Source organism: Tripterygium wilfordii, chromosome 22 (assembly GCF_013401445.1).
Source record: "Tripterygium wilfordii isolate XIE 37 chromosome 22, ASM1340144v1, whole genome shotgun sequence".
In the NCBI taxonomy this organism is placed as follows: Eukaryota; Viridiplantae; Streptophyta; class Magnoliopsida; order Celastrales; family Celastraceae; genus Tripterygium; species Tripterygium wilfordii.
In genome coordinates this window covers 11,445,303-11,458,857 of record NC_052253.1, presented here as the reverse complement: position 1 = coordinate 11,458,857, position 13,555 = coordinate 11,445,303, and the positions used below count along the sequence as shown (strand labels likewise).

At 38.4% G+C, this 13,555-nt stretch overlaps 3 protein-coding genes across 4 annotated transcripts; 2 read left to right on the top strand and 1 right to left on the bottom strand.

Annotated features, from left to right (window-relative positions):
• The first annotated feature begins 507 nt into the window (after positions 1-507).
• Positions 508-1,741, top strand: LOC119991545 (histone H2B.2-like). The gene is given in 2 exon segments (XM_038837893.1): positions 508-1,305; positions 1,308-1,741. Coding segments are annotated over 2 exon segments (1,092 nt in total). The 3' UTR covers positions 1,602-1,741.
• Positions 1,742-3,067: 1,326 nt separating this feature from the next.
• On the top strand, positions 3,068-4,618 carry LOC119991276 (RING-H2 finger protein ATL57-like). The gene has a single exon (XM_038837597.1). It carries the CDS (start codon positions 4,034-4,036, stop codon positions 4,367-4,369), a length of 336 nt encoding a protein of 111 aa, XP_038693525.1. The 5' UTR covers positions 3,068-4,033; the 3' UTR covers positions 4,370-4,618.
• Positions 4,497-11,110, bottom strand: LOC119991275. 2 transcript variants are annotated; one of them, XM_038837596.1, is made up of 9 exons: positions 10,945-11,110; positions 10,228-10,307; positions 9,262-10,132; positions 7,694-7,803; positions 6,061-6,942; positions 5,669-5,978; positions 5,204-5,369; positions 4,962-5,067; positions 4,497-4,853 (listed from the first exon to the last, which is right to left on the bottom strand). In XM_038837596.1, exons 3-9 carry the CDS (start codon positions 10,084-10,086, stop codon positions 4,736-4,738), a joined length of 2,517 nt encoding a protein of 838 aa, XP_038693524.1. In that variant the 5' UTR covers positions 10,087-10,132; positions 10,228-10,307; positions 10,945-11,110; the 3' UTR covers positions 4,497-4,735. The 2 variants fall into 2 exon arrangements, with proteins under 2 accessions (XP_038693524.1, XP_038693523.1); XM_038837595.1 differs by having other exon boundaries at positions 9,262-10,307.
• Between the last annotated feature and the right edge of the window lie 2,445 nt (positions 11,111-13,555).

The window sequence follows — 13,555 nt, the reverse complement described above, 5'->3', positions numbered from 1 at the left end:
ACTGGATATATGGGCCACCAGAAGTTTGTTCAGGCCGCATTATAGCCTTAAAGGCTGCAGGACCCTTCAATTTATGGGCCTCGTATCGTTTACTTTTTGACAGCCCAATTTAGTGTAGACCTTGGGCCGTATCTATGACCCAGTTTACGTTCCACGGGAAGCTCTCCTTTCAGAGCCCACACATATTTACGACCGTTTGCATTTGTTCTTGTTCTTCGATCATTTGATTTCTGGGCATGCTAGAATCCTCGGCATACTATTAAACAATATACTCCAGAAATCTCTTACCGTCTTCATTTTTAAGATTTAACCCACGTAGCCCTTATTGGTAAATTCAATCGACACCTGTTACTCCACTTGTCTAATTCCCAGTAACTCACCTCTTACATATATATATATACCTTCACAAATCTACTTACTTAATTCCTCATTATCCAAAATCATTTTACAGAAATCATAACCGCAACGAACAGCTGGGGAACAGAGAGTAAAGAAGAGGCAGAAGAAATGGCTCCAAAGAAGGCAAAGAAGGTGATTGTGGAGAGAACTAAGAAGGAGGTTGTGAAAGAAACTGTTGTTGCTTTATTTCAAAGCAGCCAAGAAGAGCAGACCCAAGATGAAGCAGAGGAGGATGTTGTTGAAGAACATCCTTTTAGGACCATTCCTGTTCAAGGGAATACACAAGAGGAAGATCATGATGTTCAAGTTACTATAGAAATGCCTAACAAGCCTCCCATTACAAGGTCTCAATCAAAGAAACAAAAAGAAGATCAGGAACAGAGCAAGACCAAGGAAACAGAACAGACTGGACAGGATACCCAACACGATACCGTTTCAATGGAGACGCCAAATAATAGTGAAGAGAAGGATAGCATGACCCGGGAAACAGAAGAGACTGCTGAGGATACCCAAAACGATGCCGTTTCAATGGAGGAGGCAAAGGTAACAAGTCTTCAGCAAGAAGAAGAAAAACAGAGTGAGACCCAGGAAACAGAAGAGACCGCTGAGGATACCCAAAACGATGACGTTTCAATGGGAATGGGGAAGGCAAAGGTAGCAAGTGTTCAGCAAGAAGAAGAAAAACAGAGTGAGACCCAGGAAACAGAACAGGCTGCAGAGGAAACTCAAAACGATATCGTTTCAATGGGGAAACAAAAGGAATCGACACCCACAACTCTTCAAAAGGAAGAAGAAAAACAGAGCAAGACACAAGAAAGGAAGGAGGGTGAAAAGACAGACAAGCCCCAAGAAGGGAAGGAGAACAGAAGAAAAAGGAAGACGAGAAGAACGCAGATATTGTGGGCAGCCAAGGATACAGAAGGTATGTGTTTAAGGTACTGAAGCAAGTTCATCCTGAAGTGATGATTTCATCTAAAGCAATGACAGTGATCAATGGAATGATGAATGATATGTTCGAACGAATTTCTGATGAGGCAGCTAGACTATCCAAGTATACCCACAAAAAGACTCTGTCTTCAAGGGAGATTCAAGGGGCAGTGAAGCTGATCTTGCCTGGAGAGTTGGGGAAGCATGCCATTTCTGAGGGTGGTAAAGCTGTCAATAATTATACCTCCTATGACGCTAGAAAGTCCAAGTCTTAGCACCCATATTTGGATATATTGTATCGGGTGATGTTAGTTTGGTAGTTTAATTTCGTTCTTGCTCCTTAGATTTTGATTTTATGTTATTTTCTCAACTTTAGAGGGGCAAGATAGGCGTGGTTTTGGCATCCTCTGTTGACCTTATCTTGCATGTTTCTTACTTTCCTGTTCTTTGGTTATGTGTAAATCATCATCGGACTAACGATCGCATAGTTCTCTGTTTTTTCTTTATGCAAATGCTTTCCATCGACGTGGTTTAATCACGAATCCGTAATGAGGATCTCTACATATAGCATGGTAAACGGGATAAGCCACGCAGTTTGAAACTAATTTTTCTTCTAGGCAGTCGGCCATACTAGTTTGACGAATGAATCTGTATTGATGGTAGCCCCCATAACCTGCTTTAATTATCTCTGCGATGCATAGCTAATGTACAAGATTCTCTGTGTTGAGAAGATGATGGGACATAAATGCGAAAATTGTAGCATGTTAGAGAACTGAATGAATGGTTTTATGCTATCCAGTTTACTAATCAAACATCTGAAACATTATCCAATGCCAACCTCTTTGATGACGTTCAAAACTGTGTTCCAACCTCTTTGATAACGTTTCAAAACTACGTTCGGCTTTGATGACGTATCAAGCGTTAGTATTGATGTTAGGAATTATTTTTGTTGAGGACCATATGCACAGAAGAATACATAAGCTATTGGGGCCTTCGAGGGTGTGTTTGGGACTTCGGGAGATTTCTATAACGTTAAACTTTGTAATTATCTTGTTGTTCGGTGTTCAGAGCTCTCTCCTCCTATCGCTAATAATAATCAAGATAGTTGTATCCCATTTATATGAGTCAAATGTGTTATGGTTTTGATAGGAATATATTTCTTCTCTGACGTAATTATAGGAAAGTTAGTCATATCCTGATTCATTTCTTAAATAGAGTCGGTCTTCTTTAGGACATTTAGGTATTTCACTGAAGGGAGCTCTTTGGTCTTGTCGAGATGCTCTCCTTCTCTCGTGGATCTCATGCACAACTAATGTACAATACTCTCTCTTTGAGAAGATGACAGGAATATAAATGCAAAAATTGTAACATATTAGGGAAATATATGAATGGTTTTATGCTATCCGTCTAATTCAAATATCTTACATGTTATGCCATCCAAACTCCATTCACGACTCTAAATGGGCCCTTCAAAGTGACGAAGATGGCACTGAAAACATATTGTTTTGTCGACTTCTTGGAATTCCATTTTCAAATAGATTAATATATTGATTTGGATATGACTACCACCAGAATCTTTTCTTTTTTTTTGATAAGCAGATGATTTTTTTTTTAAATAGCCCAAAGAAATATGATTTTCATAATCAAATTTTAAACACACATAAACACACATATGATATATGTCTTATTCAATCGATTGACAATAAAGTCACTTGTCGTCAAGAATTATTTTCACTGTTTATGTGCAAAGTGTGTAGAACCACCCGTATTGTTCCTATCTTTTTGGCTGGTTATAGAATCGATCAAGTGGGCCTCAACTCAACTTCTCATCTACAGTTTCGATGGACTTTCTATTCGGTGGGTTAACGTGGAAGAATTTGGTCTCTCACTCTCTCGTCACCGAAGCTAAATACCTGAGACTTATCAGTTGTGAGCGCGGATACCGAGGCTGCTAGCGGTTTTGTCCGTCACAGTCAGAGGAATAGTGCATCACCCGCCCCTTGTGTTCACACGCGAATATAAGCAAACACCTTGTCTGCATATTTTTCTATCATTTCAATCCCTTCCCTCCTAAAAAGGTCCCACCGATAACCTTATCCTCTATATTTTTCTATTGACATTCACTCTCCTATGAAGGAATATAAACAAACACCTTCTGTGCGTATATTATATCATTCTATTTAAAGGCTTAGTTCTCCGCTGTAAACTCTTCACATCTGGTGTGGATGTGAATTTCCAGTCCGTTTCTAATGAAATCCCACAACCGGAAACTGCAAGCATACAACGATGGAGTCTATGCCATCCCTTCTTTGTCCGCCGTTCACAACCTCCCATCCTCTCCATCACCACCATCCAGAGAGCCCATTTTCATACAATCAGCTCCACCGCCACAACAACAATACCAACAACCAATCACTGCTTTCGATTCCTCCATGGTCCTCACCGTCCTAGTCCTCCTTACTGCTTTATTCTTCATGGGCTTTTTCTCAATTTACATCCGTCGATTCTCCGACGATCATACTCCGATCAACAATTCACGTTACCACCGCCGACGACCTCAGAATCCACCCCCTTTAATTCAGTGCGTCAAGGGCTTGACCCGGAAATCGTACGGTCGCTGCCGTTGTATTATTACCATGAGGACGCCAAGTACCAGATTGATTGTGCGATATGTCTCGGGGAGCTGGAAGAGCAAGAGGTCGTTAAAATGATTCCGTACTGTAAGCACGTCTTCCACGTGGAGTGCATTGACAGATGGCTTAGTATGCACGCCACGTGTCCGGTTTGTAGGGGCACCCGGTTTTACGAGGCGGAGTGCAGTGGTGGCAGTTGTTTTCTTTTGGTTGTCGATCGTGTGGCGGAGGAGGCAACGGTTGATCACGGTGGAAGCGAGTTGCATGGGGGATCAACAGTTCGGAATGCGGACACAAGTGATCATGTAACAAGGGAAGGGGCATCAATGGGTATTAGGAGGTCTAGTAGTTGTACAGTTTTAACTGATAGGGCGTCGCTGCAGAGAAGTTCGAGCCTCTTATTAGTGTGAAAACTGATGAACATTATTTACACTCCATTTTTTTACTAAGTACACCTTATTAATTCTTTAAAAACACATTAGAGTGAAGTGTACTTAGTAAAAAATGAGGTGCAAATAATGTTCATATGACAAAAACTGAAAGACATTGTAGATAATTAGATATGTACGTACTTTTTTTCTTTCGAAAAGAAAAAAAGATTAGTTACAATGTTCATTATTCTCGCAAGGAAAAAGAATAAATAAGTCGTCTGGTTAATATCCCACATATATATAGGAAAATAGACTACCTGGTGGGATGGACAGGCATCCACAGGAATTCTAAATCATAATCCACCATTTTTCCCTATTTCTTTCTCTCTTCCACCGACCATTGGATTACAAGATGCAATAAGCACGGATTACCTCAACCACCGGTGCCTCACACATTGGACACTTCCCCACACATTGGACCAACTCATTGGCACATTTTGAACATGTGCACATGTGCCCACATCTGCAACAATAATACAAAGGAACATTACATGAGCAAAATCCGATAGCGCATCTGCATATGCCTAAAATCTATTTCTTGTCCAGTTCAAAAAATTCAGTAAAAATTCACCTGTACAGTAAAGAATCAATCTTGCTATCAGAACATATGCAGCAAATCCCTTTCCTCACATGATCCCATTTAGATCCATCCTCTGGCAAGCCATTTTCACAGATCCCTGAAAGAGAGAGAACATATAGTGCTTTCCCGATAAGATATTTTGTACAAGCCGCTCATAATTTGGCAGAAAAGCAAATGATAAAGCACAATAAGTAAGTGCGGGGAAAGAAAGCTAATTAAAATTAAAGACTGACGTGTAGAACCAGATGATCGATTCAGGGCAGCAGAAACTTCCTGTCTAATTGATCGCTGCAACTCAAGTTGCATATCCATGCAAGATTCAAGCATCCTCTGCATGTTATTCATCCTCTGCTGTAGCCTAGCCATGTCAAACCTGAAGTCATTAACGATGTCCCACTCCTGCAACAATTGCAAAAACATGTTGAACTTTACTGAAAAATTATACCGCTATTACAGCAAGATGCTAAATTCAGAGTTTTGAAAAGGCCAAGAAAAAAAATAAAGAGAGATAATAGTTTCTCTAATGAAAATCTGTTATTTTAAGAATCTTTAAAGACTTCTCCATTTTCCTTTCCACCTTAATTTATGAAGAAATTGACAAAGAGATGCAATAATTTACCTTTAATAGAATGATTTAAACAAAAGTAAGTTCCAGAAACATATCCAATCTGGATAATAAATGGCAAAAATATACATACAATTCCCAAACGATGGTGCACGTCATGCTGTGGCCAACTATAGTCCTGCTGCTCCTCGACCCAGATCTGGTGAACAGGAGATACATGTGGGGGAGGTAGAGGGGGTGGAGTGGGAGGGCTCCCAACAGCATCACCCCTGCCTTCATTCTGATCTCCCATCTGCCGCTCCAGATCTTGTTCAGCTGATGAGGCAGCAGTAGAAGTTACTTCCCATTCGAAAGGAGCATGGCTTTGCCTTTCAACATATGATTGTATTAATTGGTCAAGACTCTCACGGAATCCACTACGAAGAAGTGTAGATACGCTTCTCCTACAAAATTAATTAAAAGTTCCATTTGAAGTAGATCGCAAAAGTGCCAAAATAATATGACCTGTAGTTATAAACTGCATACCTAGTTAGTAGTTCCCGGATTTCTGCACTGTAAACATTACCATCATCAGGTAGATAAGACGTGTCAACTCCTCCATTTGGGACAGTCTCATCAGACCAATTCTGCATGGCCTCTTGATATTCACCATCCACACGCCACACTTCAGATGCTTGCTGCATACGATCGTGTTCCGTGTCTTCATTTCCCAAAAAAAATTGGGACAATCCATTGGTGGTTTCCTGCTGCTGTCCATCCACATTATCCCCAGTACCACCTCTGGGTTCATTAGATCCAAATATGTTTCCTACAACAGTTTCCAAAAATTGATCATGCTCTACTAAGGCAGAAGATTCAAGCTGATTTGAATCTTCATTATTGTTGCTTTCCACACTGTCCGAATGATCTGATAAAATTGAGCCAGAATAATCCTCCCTATTTTGGTGAGATCGATAAGAGACTACTTCGCTGGGTTGCTCGAGGTCTCCTTCATTTCTGAAACTTTCTGGGGATGATTCGCTATTAGGACATTCCTGCCAGTTTCTTTCTTCTTGCTCATTAACATCACCCCGTTCCAAACCCAAAACAGAGGCCGATTGTTGCATGTTTCTAACATCACTCTCTGAAACTTGTTCAGACAACTCCAAGCAACTAGTAGCTTCCTGTGAACTTTTTTCTTCGAGAATGTTGCCTTCAATGTTAGTTCTACCATTAGATAACCCATGGTTCTCAGTTTCCTCATTATTGGAATCAAATTGTCCATGAAGTTCATCCGCGAGTTCCAGTGAATTAATTTCGTTGTTCTGTTCGTTTCTATTGCCATAAACGTCAATGTTAGATGAAGTATCAGAGAGGTTGCAACTCGCTTGATCAAAAGACTGGTCCAACCTAGATAGAAATCCATCCCTGATTCGAAAAATCAATATATATAAGTTACACTAAAAGCAGAAATTACCGTAGTAACTTAGTAAGTTAGTGAATGGCACTTCAATAAACAGTGTTGTGGCAGTATTATCTGTTCCATAAAATAACTACAAACGTTAGACTGGCATTATGTGCCAAAAACCATAGTTTATAAATTATAATTGAAAAACAAAAGGGAAAAATGAAATGAGAAAACCACATATAGGTACGCAAGTTCCAGAATTGAGAAATGCCAGCATAAGGATGTTCTTAAATGCATCACAATGAACAAGTAACAACTTACAAGACCATCCTTTCTCAAGTACAGGAAAGATCATGATGCCAGCCTAGCTTAGTCATATGGAATACATAAAATTGTAATCTCTCCATTACACGGACGAGGATTTTACCAACCTCATGAAATCAGAATACCTTTTTTTCCCACAATCAAACAGATTATATTCTTTTCACATGCTCAATAATCAAAATCCCAACAAATTCCCGTCAGCAGCAAGGCATAAACATCATTCTTCTCTATTGTAGGTGTGAGAGAAAAGAGTGAGAGAGAGAGGAACAAGGAATGTTATGAAAATAGAGACGTGCACAACGTCATTCATGATTAATAAGATAATCTTCCAAAGCAGCAAACAAGGAGAGAAAAAAGAACACTTTAGTGGGAATTGATTTGAAAATACTGCTGGTAGACTGTTTACATAATGGTCTCTCTACTGATGCTGCATAAAAAGCCACATACCTCAGATCAGACACTGTATGCCTTTGCCTCAACAAACCTAATTCGTTTGCTGCCATGGAGGTAGTAGCCCTCCCACTGTCATTTCGCAAGAACCTGCCTCTCAGCAATGACTGCAAAAGAACATAAAAAGTTTGAATATCCCTGAATTTTCTACTAGCGGAAAAGCAACTAAAGCTTCAGAGGCAGGCACGAGAGGGCTGAATGCCATCAGGATCACAACAATGACCTTACTGAACCAGTGTAAAAGGGGGATTTTGAGTTACGCAAAACGTGGTGCTCACCAGCAGAAAATATATAAGATGATTATCAGTTTATTAATAGTATTATTACAACAAAATCATCATCAAAGAACTGATCACAACACCGTCTACTGAAATTATAAGGCATTAGCTCCAAGTCAAGATCTAAACTGGTATTCTGGAAACCTTATGACCAGTTAACCCAGTAGAGTATGACAAGTAGAACTTTCTAAAAATCTTTGAATACATAATTTATTTATTTTTTCTCAAAATCCGAATATAGAATACACTAATCACAAAGAATTCTGAAAAGAAATAACCTTTCCTCTCCAAGGGTTCCATACAAAAGCATATAGAACTCTTCTGAAAACCTAGAACTCTGAAATTCGTCTGGCCTTAATTCACAATATTTCATTCAAACTCTAAAATTAGTATACTCCAATCACAAAGTAGTTCAGAAATTTTAATTTTTTCCATTACTTAAGAAGTTCCAGATACTCATGAATCATGGACCCCCTTTTCAAACACTACTGAAATTACCTATATCTAGTGGTTAAAATCCAAGGCCAACCAATCTAAGTTCTCAAAGAACCCCTAGGTAACCGATTGAGGCTGAAACAAAACTTTTGTTGGGAGAACAATACATATTAAGATGCCTAAATATGACAGTGCACCCTTGTACACAGGGGGTGCATACACAAGCACTTGTAACTAAAGAACGAGGAGATAAAACTGGAATAGCAATGAAAAACACCAGATGAACATTCTTCACTAGCTTCTTATAAACATCAAAATCTATATATATAACTTTATTTTTTGTGTTTCCTTAGAATAGAAAGATATTAAGTTCCTTTTATATTATCTAAAAAAGGACATCCTATCATATAAAAAAACCAAGAGAAATTAAATCACAAAATCCTCGATTTAAACTGAATGCTCTCCGACTCCAGCATATTGATTTAACTATTCATTGTTATATTATTATCATCATTGTAAATAATGATTAATTTCCAATGTGGCACAGCAATGAATTAAGTATTTTTCTACATATAGCAATGATCTATTTAAGCAACCCAATTGGCCTTCAAAGTTCAAACTCATAAACAATTTCAAGTAACAAGTTTATGTTCCCAAATTCAACAGTTAAATTTAAATCCAAATCATGAGACTAATCTTATAAAATTTGAGACCTAAAAGATTATCACATCTATAAAAAAAACCTATTAAAAAAAAGAGCAAAGGGGCTAATAATAAGGCTAGCAATAAAAACAACACCACCACTTGGAAAAGCAGCTGCAATACTATATGCCATGTAGCAGCAAAATAAACCTGAATGCGGTTGTGATGAGCGAATTGAGATACAGCACGATGCTCCAATAAACCTTGGAGCTCTCTTTTCCTCTCTCTTTCAAATTTCTTCAGCATATCGAGCAGGGCTTGTCTGCCACATAATCTACGAATGCCCCTACGGCTACGGATATGCTCATTTCGACCTTCATTCAGGTTAGCAGCCAATCCGTCAAGAACTCGTTCAATTTGACCTCCAGCTTCAGCCCCTTGTTCATCTATATGATCAGGACATGCACCTCGCTGACGACTATTCATTTGCACCCACTCCCTTATGATTCTAACCCTCTCCTGTTCAGTTTCACCGAGCCATTCTGCCCTTGAGCCATTGTTCACAGAGGAAACATTAGATCTTTGCTCTCTCACACCACTGTTCATCCATTCCCGAAAAATTTGTCTCACCCTTACCCTTTCATCTTGCCCCAGATCAGATGAATGGTCACAATTAAAATTGATTGGATCCTCCGGTTCATTCTGATGCCCAACTGGACTTGGAGACCACAGTCCATAATCACTCTCACTGACACTCACATCCTCTGGAATACCACTGTTTTCGCTACTATGACCATCGGACATATCTGACCTGGAAAGATCATCATTTCTTTGTTGGAAAATTCTCTCACCAACTCTTTCTTGGCCATGACTCACTACATGTTCATCCTCAATCTCCCTCCACATTTGCAGCAGAGAGGATGACCGGCTACCCACCCGCCCTTCATTTCCCTGCTGTCCTGCAGCTGGAGATTGAGATCCCCTTAGGAAAGAAGTATCAGGGACAGAAACATTATGCAAACCAGCAACAGCCATTAGTCTGAACTGCAAACTTACAATCAATATCTTTCATCCCATCTACCTACATTACATTCAAAAAATGCACTTTCTCAGATAAATAGAAGCAGATGATTGCTGTCAGAATCATATCATTGCATGAAACCAGTAGCCCTAAACCTCAACATCATTGTCACCAATGCTTTCAGGATTCAATGTTCTGCATCGGATCAGAGGAGCAATCACTTCCCCCGAATTTTCTGCATCAATCAAGAATCCATTATATTTCCATTTTAAACCATGTTAGTAAACCTAGATGAATAAATTAAATTTAAAAAAAAAAAGTGCATTTACAGATTTAACTACCTCAAAAATCTATAGCCTTCTTAACAGAGGAAATGTAATTGATTTCTCAAATTTTCCATTATTTGAAAGCTCAGTTCTATAAACTTCCATTTAACTGAGACAAACAAATTTTAATTTAATGTCTTCAGTTACTCAACCATCTATTAGGCGACTGAGAAACTGCAGCAAAATAAAGTGGATTAAAGCCATGAACCTCAAATTTTTCATTATATGAAAACAGAATAACAATCTCGACGACATTTTGAATGGCCCCAAAGCTCTCTTTAAGGAGAAAATCTAATTTCCCAGACGAGAGATTCACAACACCGTATCCCATTCTTTGATTCTTTCCATCATCTTTCTCAGAAACCAAACAATAAGGAAAGAAATAAAGAAAATCATGATAAATCCGCATTACAGTGTATTCAAAATCCACAACAATATAAATCATAACAAAAATCAAGATCGACAATCAAAATCACCTACGAGAATCAAAGACCTAAACAGTCTGTTTAAATTAATAACTGGACTGTTCAAGGATCGAAAGCGTACCAGTGAAGCTCTGCCATTGATTTGGAAGTAAAGCAAACAGAACCCTAGAGAGAGACAGAGATAGAAAAAAATGAAGGAGACGGGAAGAAATTTAATTTCTTTTTTCAGAGAAACGGCGGAAGATTCAGAATTAATAAATGTGACGGATCTACCGCTCATCAGACTTGCCGTAACACTAACGTCTACAAAATTTTGAGCAAGGAGACACGAAATTTTGACACGTGTCCACGAAATTTCCGAGGTCTTTGAATCCAACGGGAAGCAGTAACTTGTGGTTTAAGACTTATAACAACAACCACACGACACCGTTTTTTTGCTTCGTATGCCTGAAAATTAAAACGCCTAAAAGAGCAAAATTGAAATTGGCCGAGGAAAGTGCACGTGAGAGAGGAAAAGGTGCGGGGGCAGTTTTGTCGTCATAGACCGGAAGAAGTAATAGACACTTTCCAAAAAACCTATGAAGCTTCCTAATCCAATTAATTTTTGTATTTAATTGAGATCGCTTTTGCTACCTTTTCAAGACTAATAATTACACGTTAACCTCGTCATTACATGAGTTTTAATTACTGAAATATTATTTTAATCTTATCATTATGTGCACCGACAATTTTTTTATTAGCTACTAGAATCATGAGTCTTGTTAGTGTTTGTGTTAAAGTGTAATAGTTAAAGATTCATCAGATCATGTCATGTCATGTGTGATGAACATTCTCTCATTTAATTTTTTAAAATTTAAAATGCATATTTCGATAGAGTTTTTTTTTTTTAAATTTAAAAGGCATTGGATAGCATTTCTCTATAAGCATTCATAACTAGCTTGGTGTTAGTGACATATCATGTGATAGTCAGCGAGTGTCTCTTCGGATTACCTGCATAGTAGTAAACAAGAGCTATATATGGAGCCTCAAGGATGTTCTTGGGGGGTCTCTCCGACTCTTAAGTCAATATGTTATCAATTATGAGGGAGTGTTCTGTGCTCGGAGCTCTCTATCTAGTAGCAAGTAAAACTGCAGGGTTCAAGATTAGGTCCTTTACCTGGAGTAGGAGGTCACCTTTTTATATGAGTTGAAGAAATCTAACCTTTGTAGGAAAATATCTCTACTTTCATGATTATTAGGCAAATTTACAGGAGGTTGAATCTCATCTTGATTCATGTCCTAATTGGAGTCAATCTCCTTCAGTACTTTAGATTCCTTGGGGGTTATGTGCTCAATTTTATATCGATGGAGTATCTTGGTCTTGTCGAGATTCTCTCTTCTCGATTACTATTATACATGATCTTCTAGGCTCCTTGACATTTTTTTTCTTCTCAATCAGCATCCTAGGTGCATCCTCGATCCATATTATCCTCGGCATCTTGTGCCACGTGTCATAATTGAAGTGGGGTATTTTGTGCAAATATCTACTAGGTTTAAGGAGGGACAAGCTGTTACATTTAGCATGTGAGGATATGTAATTAAAATAATGATTAGAGTTTAGCATGTGAGGATATGTAATTAAAATAATGATTAGAGTTTAAAGTGTGCAATATCAAGGAATTAATTAAGGTTCTTGGGAATCCTAAAGAGAGACAGCTTATATATTATTAACTTTAACATATTCTGTAACAACCGATCCAACACCTAGAAAGCTTTTGTTTATCAACTAACACGATTAGAAATTCAATAGGAGCGTTGGTTGGGTGATATGCTGCAAAGCCTATGTCGGTTGGTACATACAATTATATAAACTCATTGATAAAGTCCAGAGTGTTAGTGCAAAACCGACCAAAGGCTTTTTATGTCGGTTGGTATATACAATTATATAAACTCATTGATATCTGATCATTAAAGAATGATTACAACCACTTCATGCATGGCCAACATGCATGCATGGATCTGTATTATAACACATATATCCTAGCTTTTCCAAGTTCTTATTTCAAACGAGGCAAAGATTAAAGCTTCTGATGTTGTTGTTAATCTAATCCCCTAGAAATTAACATATTAAGTTTGAAATGGTCAGACTCCTAATACCACTCGTTTGGAGAGCACCAAAATGATGTGGTTTATAAGAAAAAGTTCAAGCATCTTTCAAATAACAAGGCTTTTTATGGACTCAAGTTCTATTGACGATAACCTAAAAAAAAATCGTGTGGGTTGGATGCATTTGATCACAATGAACCGGTAAATGCAAAACGAACAATATTATTGATTTGAGCGAGTTGAGATTTCTGGTAGGATAGGAAGACGAAATTATGCACTATCGTTTGGGGGTTGGCTGGCTGCTTTAAATGATCGGGTTTAGGGGCCAATGAGACTGTTAAGACAAACCCCACATCATGCAAGGACTTGTCCTGGTTGATTGCACAAATATATATCAAATGGGGCCTTTAAACCCTAAAATGTTGAGAATTGAAATGACAATTTCTTTTGGCTTCATGCTGGTACACTTATCAACTGGTGGTACGCATGGATTTATTTCCTCTCTAATATCTATTTTTTGAATACAAAGGAAGGGGAGGGGGAGGTTCAGGTTCAAACTTGAGAATTCTACGAGATATCACACGTATGAGTGTCATCTGAGCTACTCATGGTTCTCCTCTCTAATCTCTATTAATAAATCAATCGAA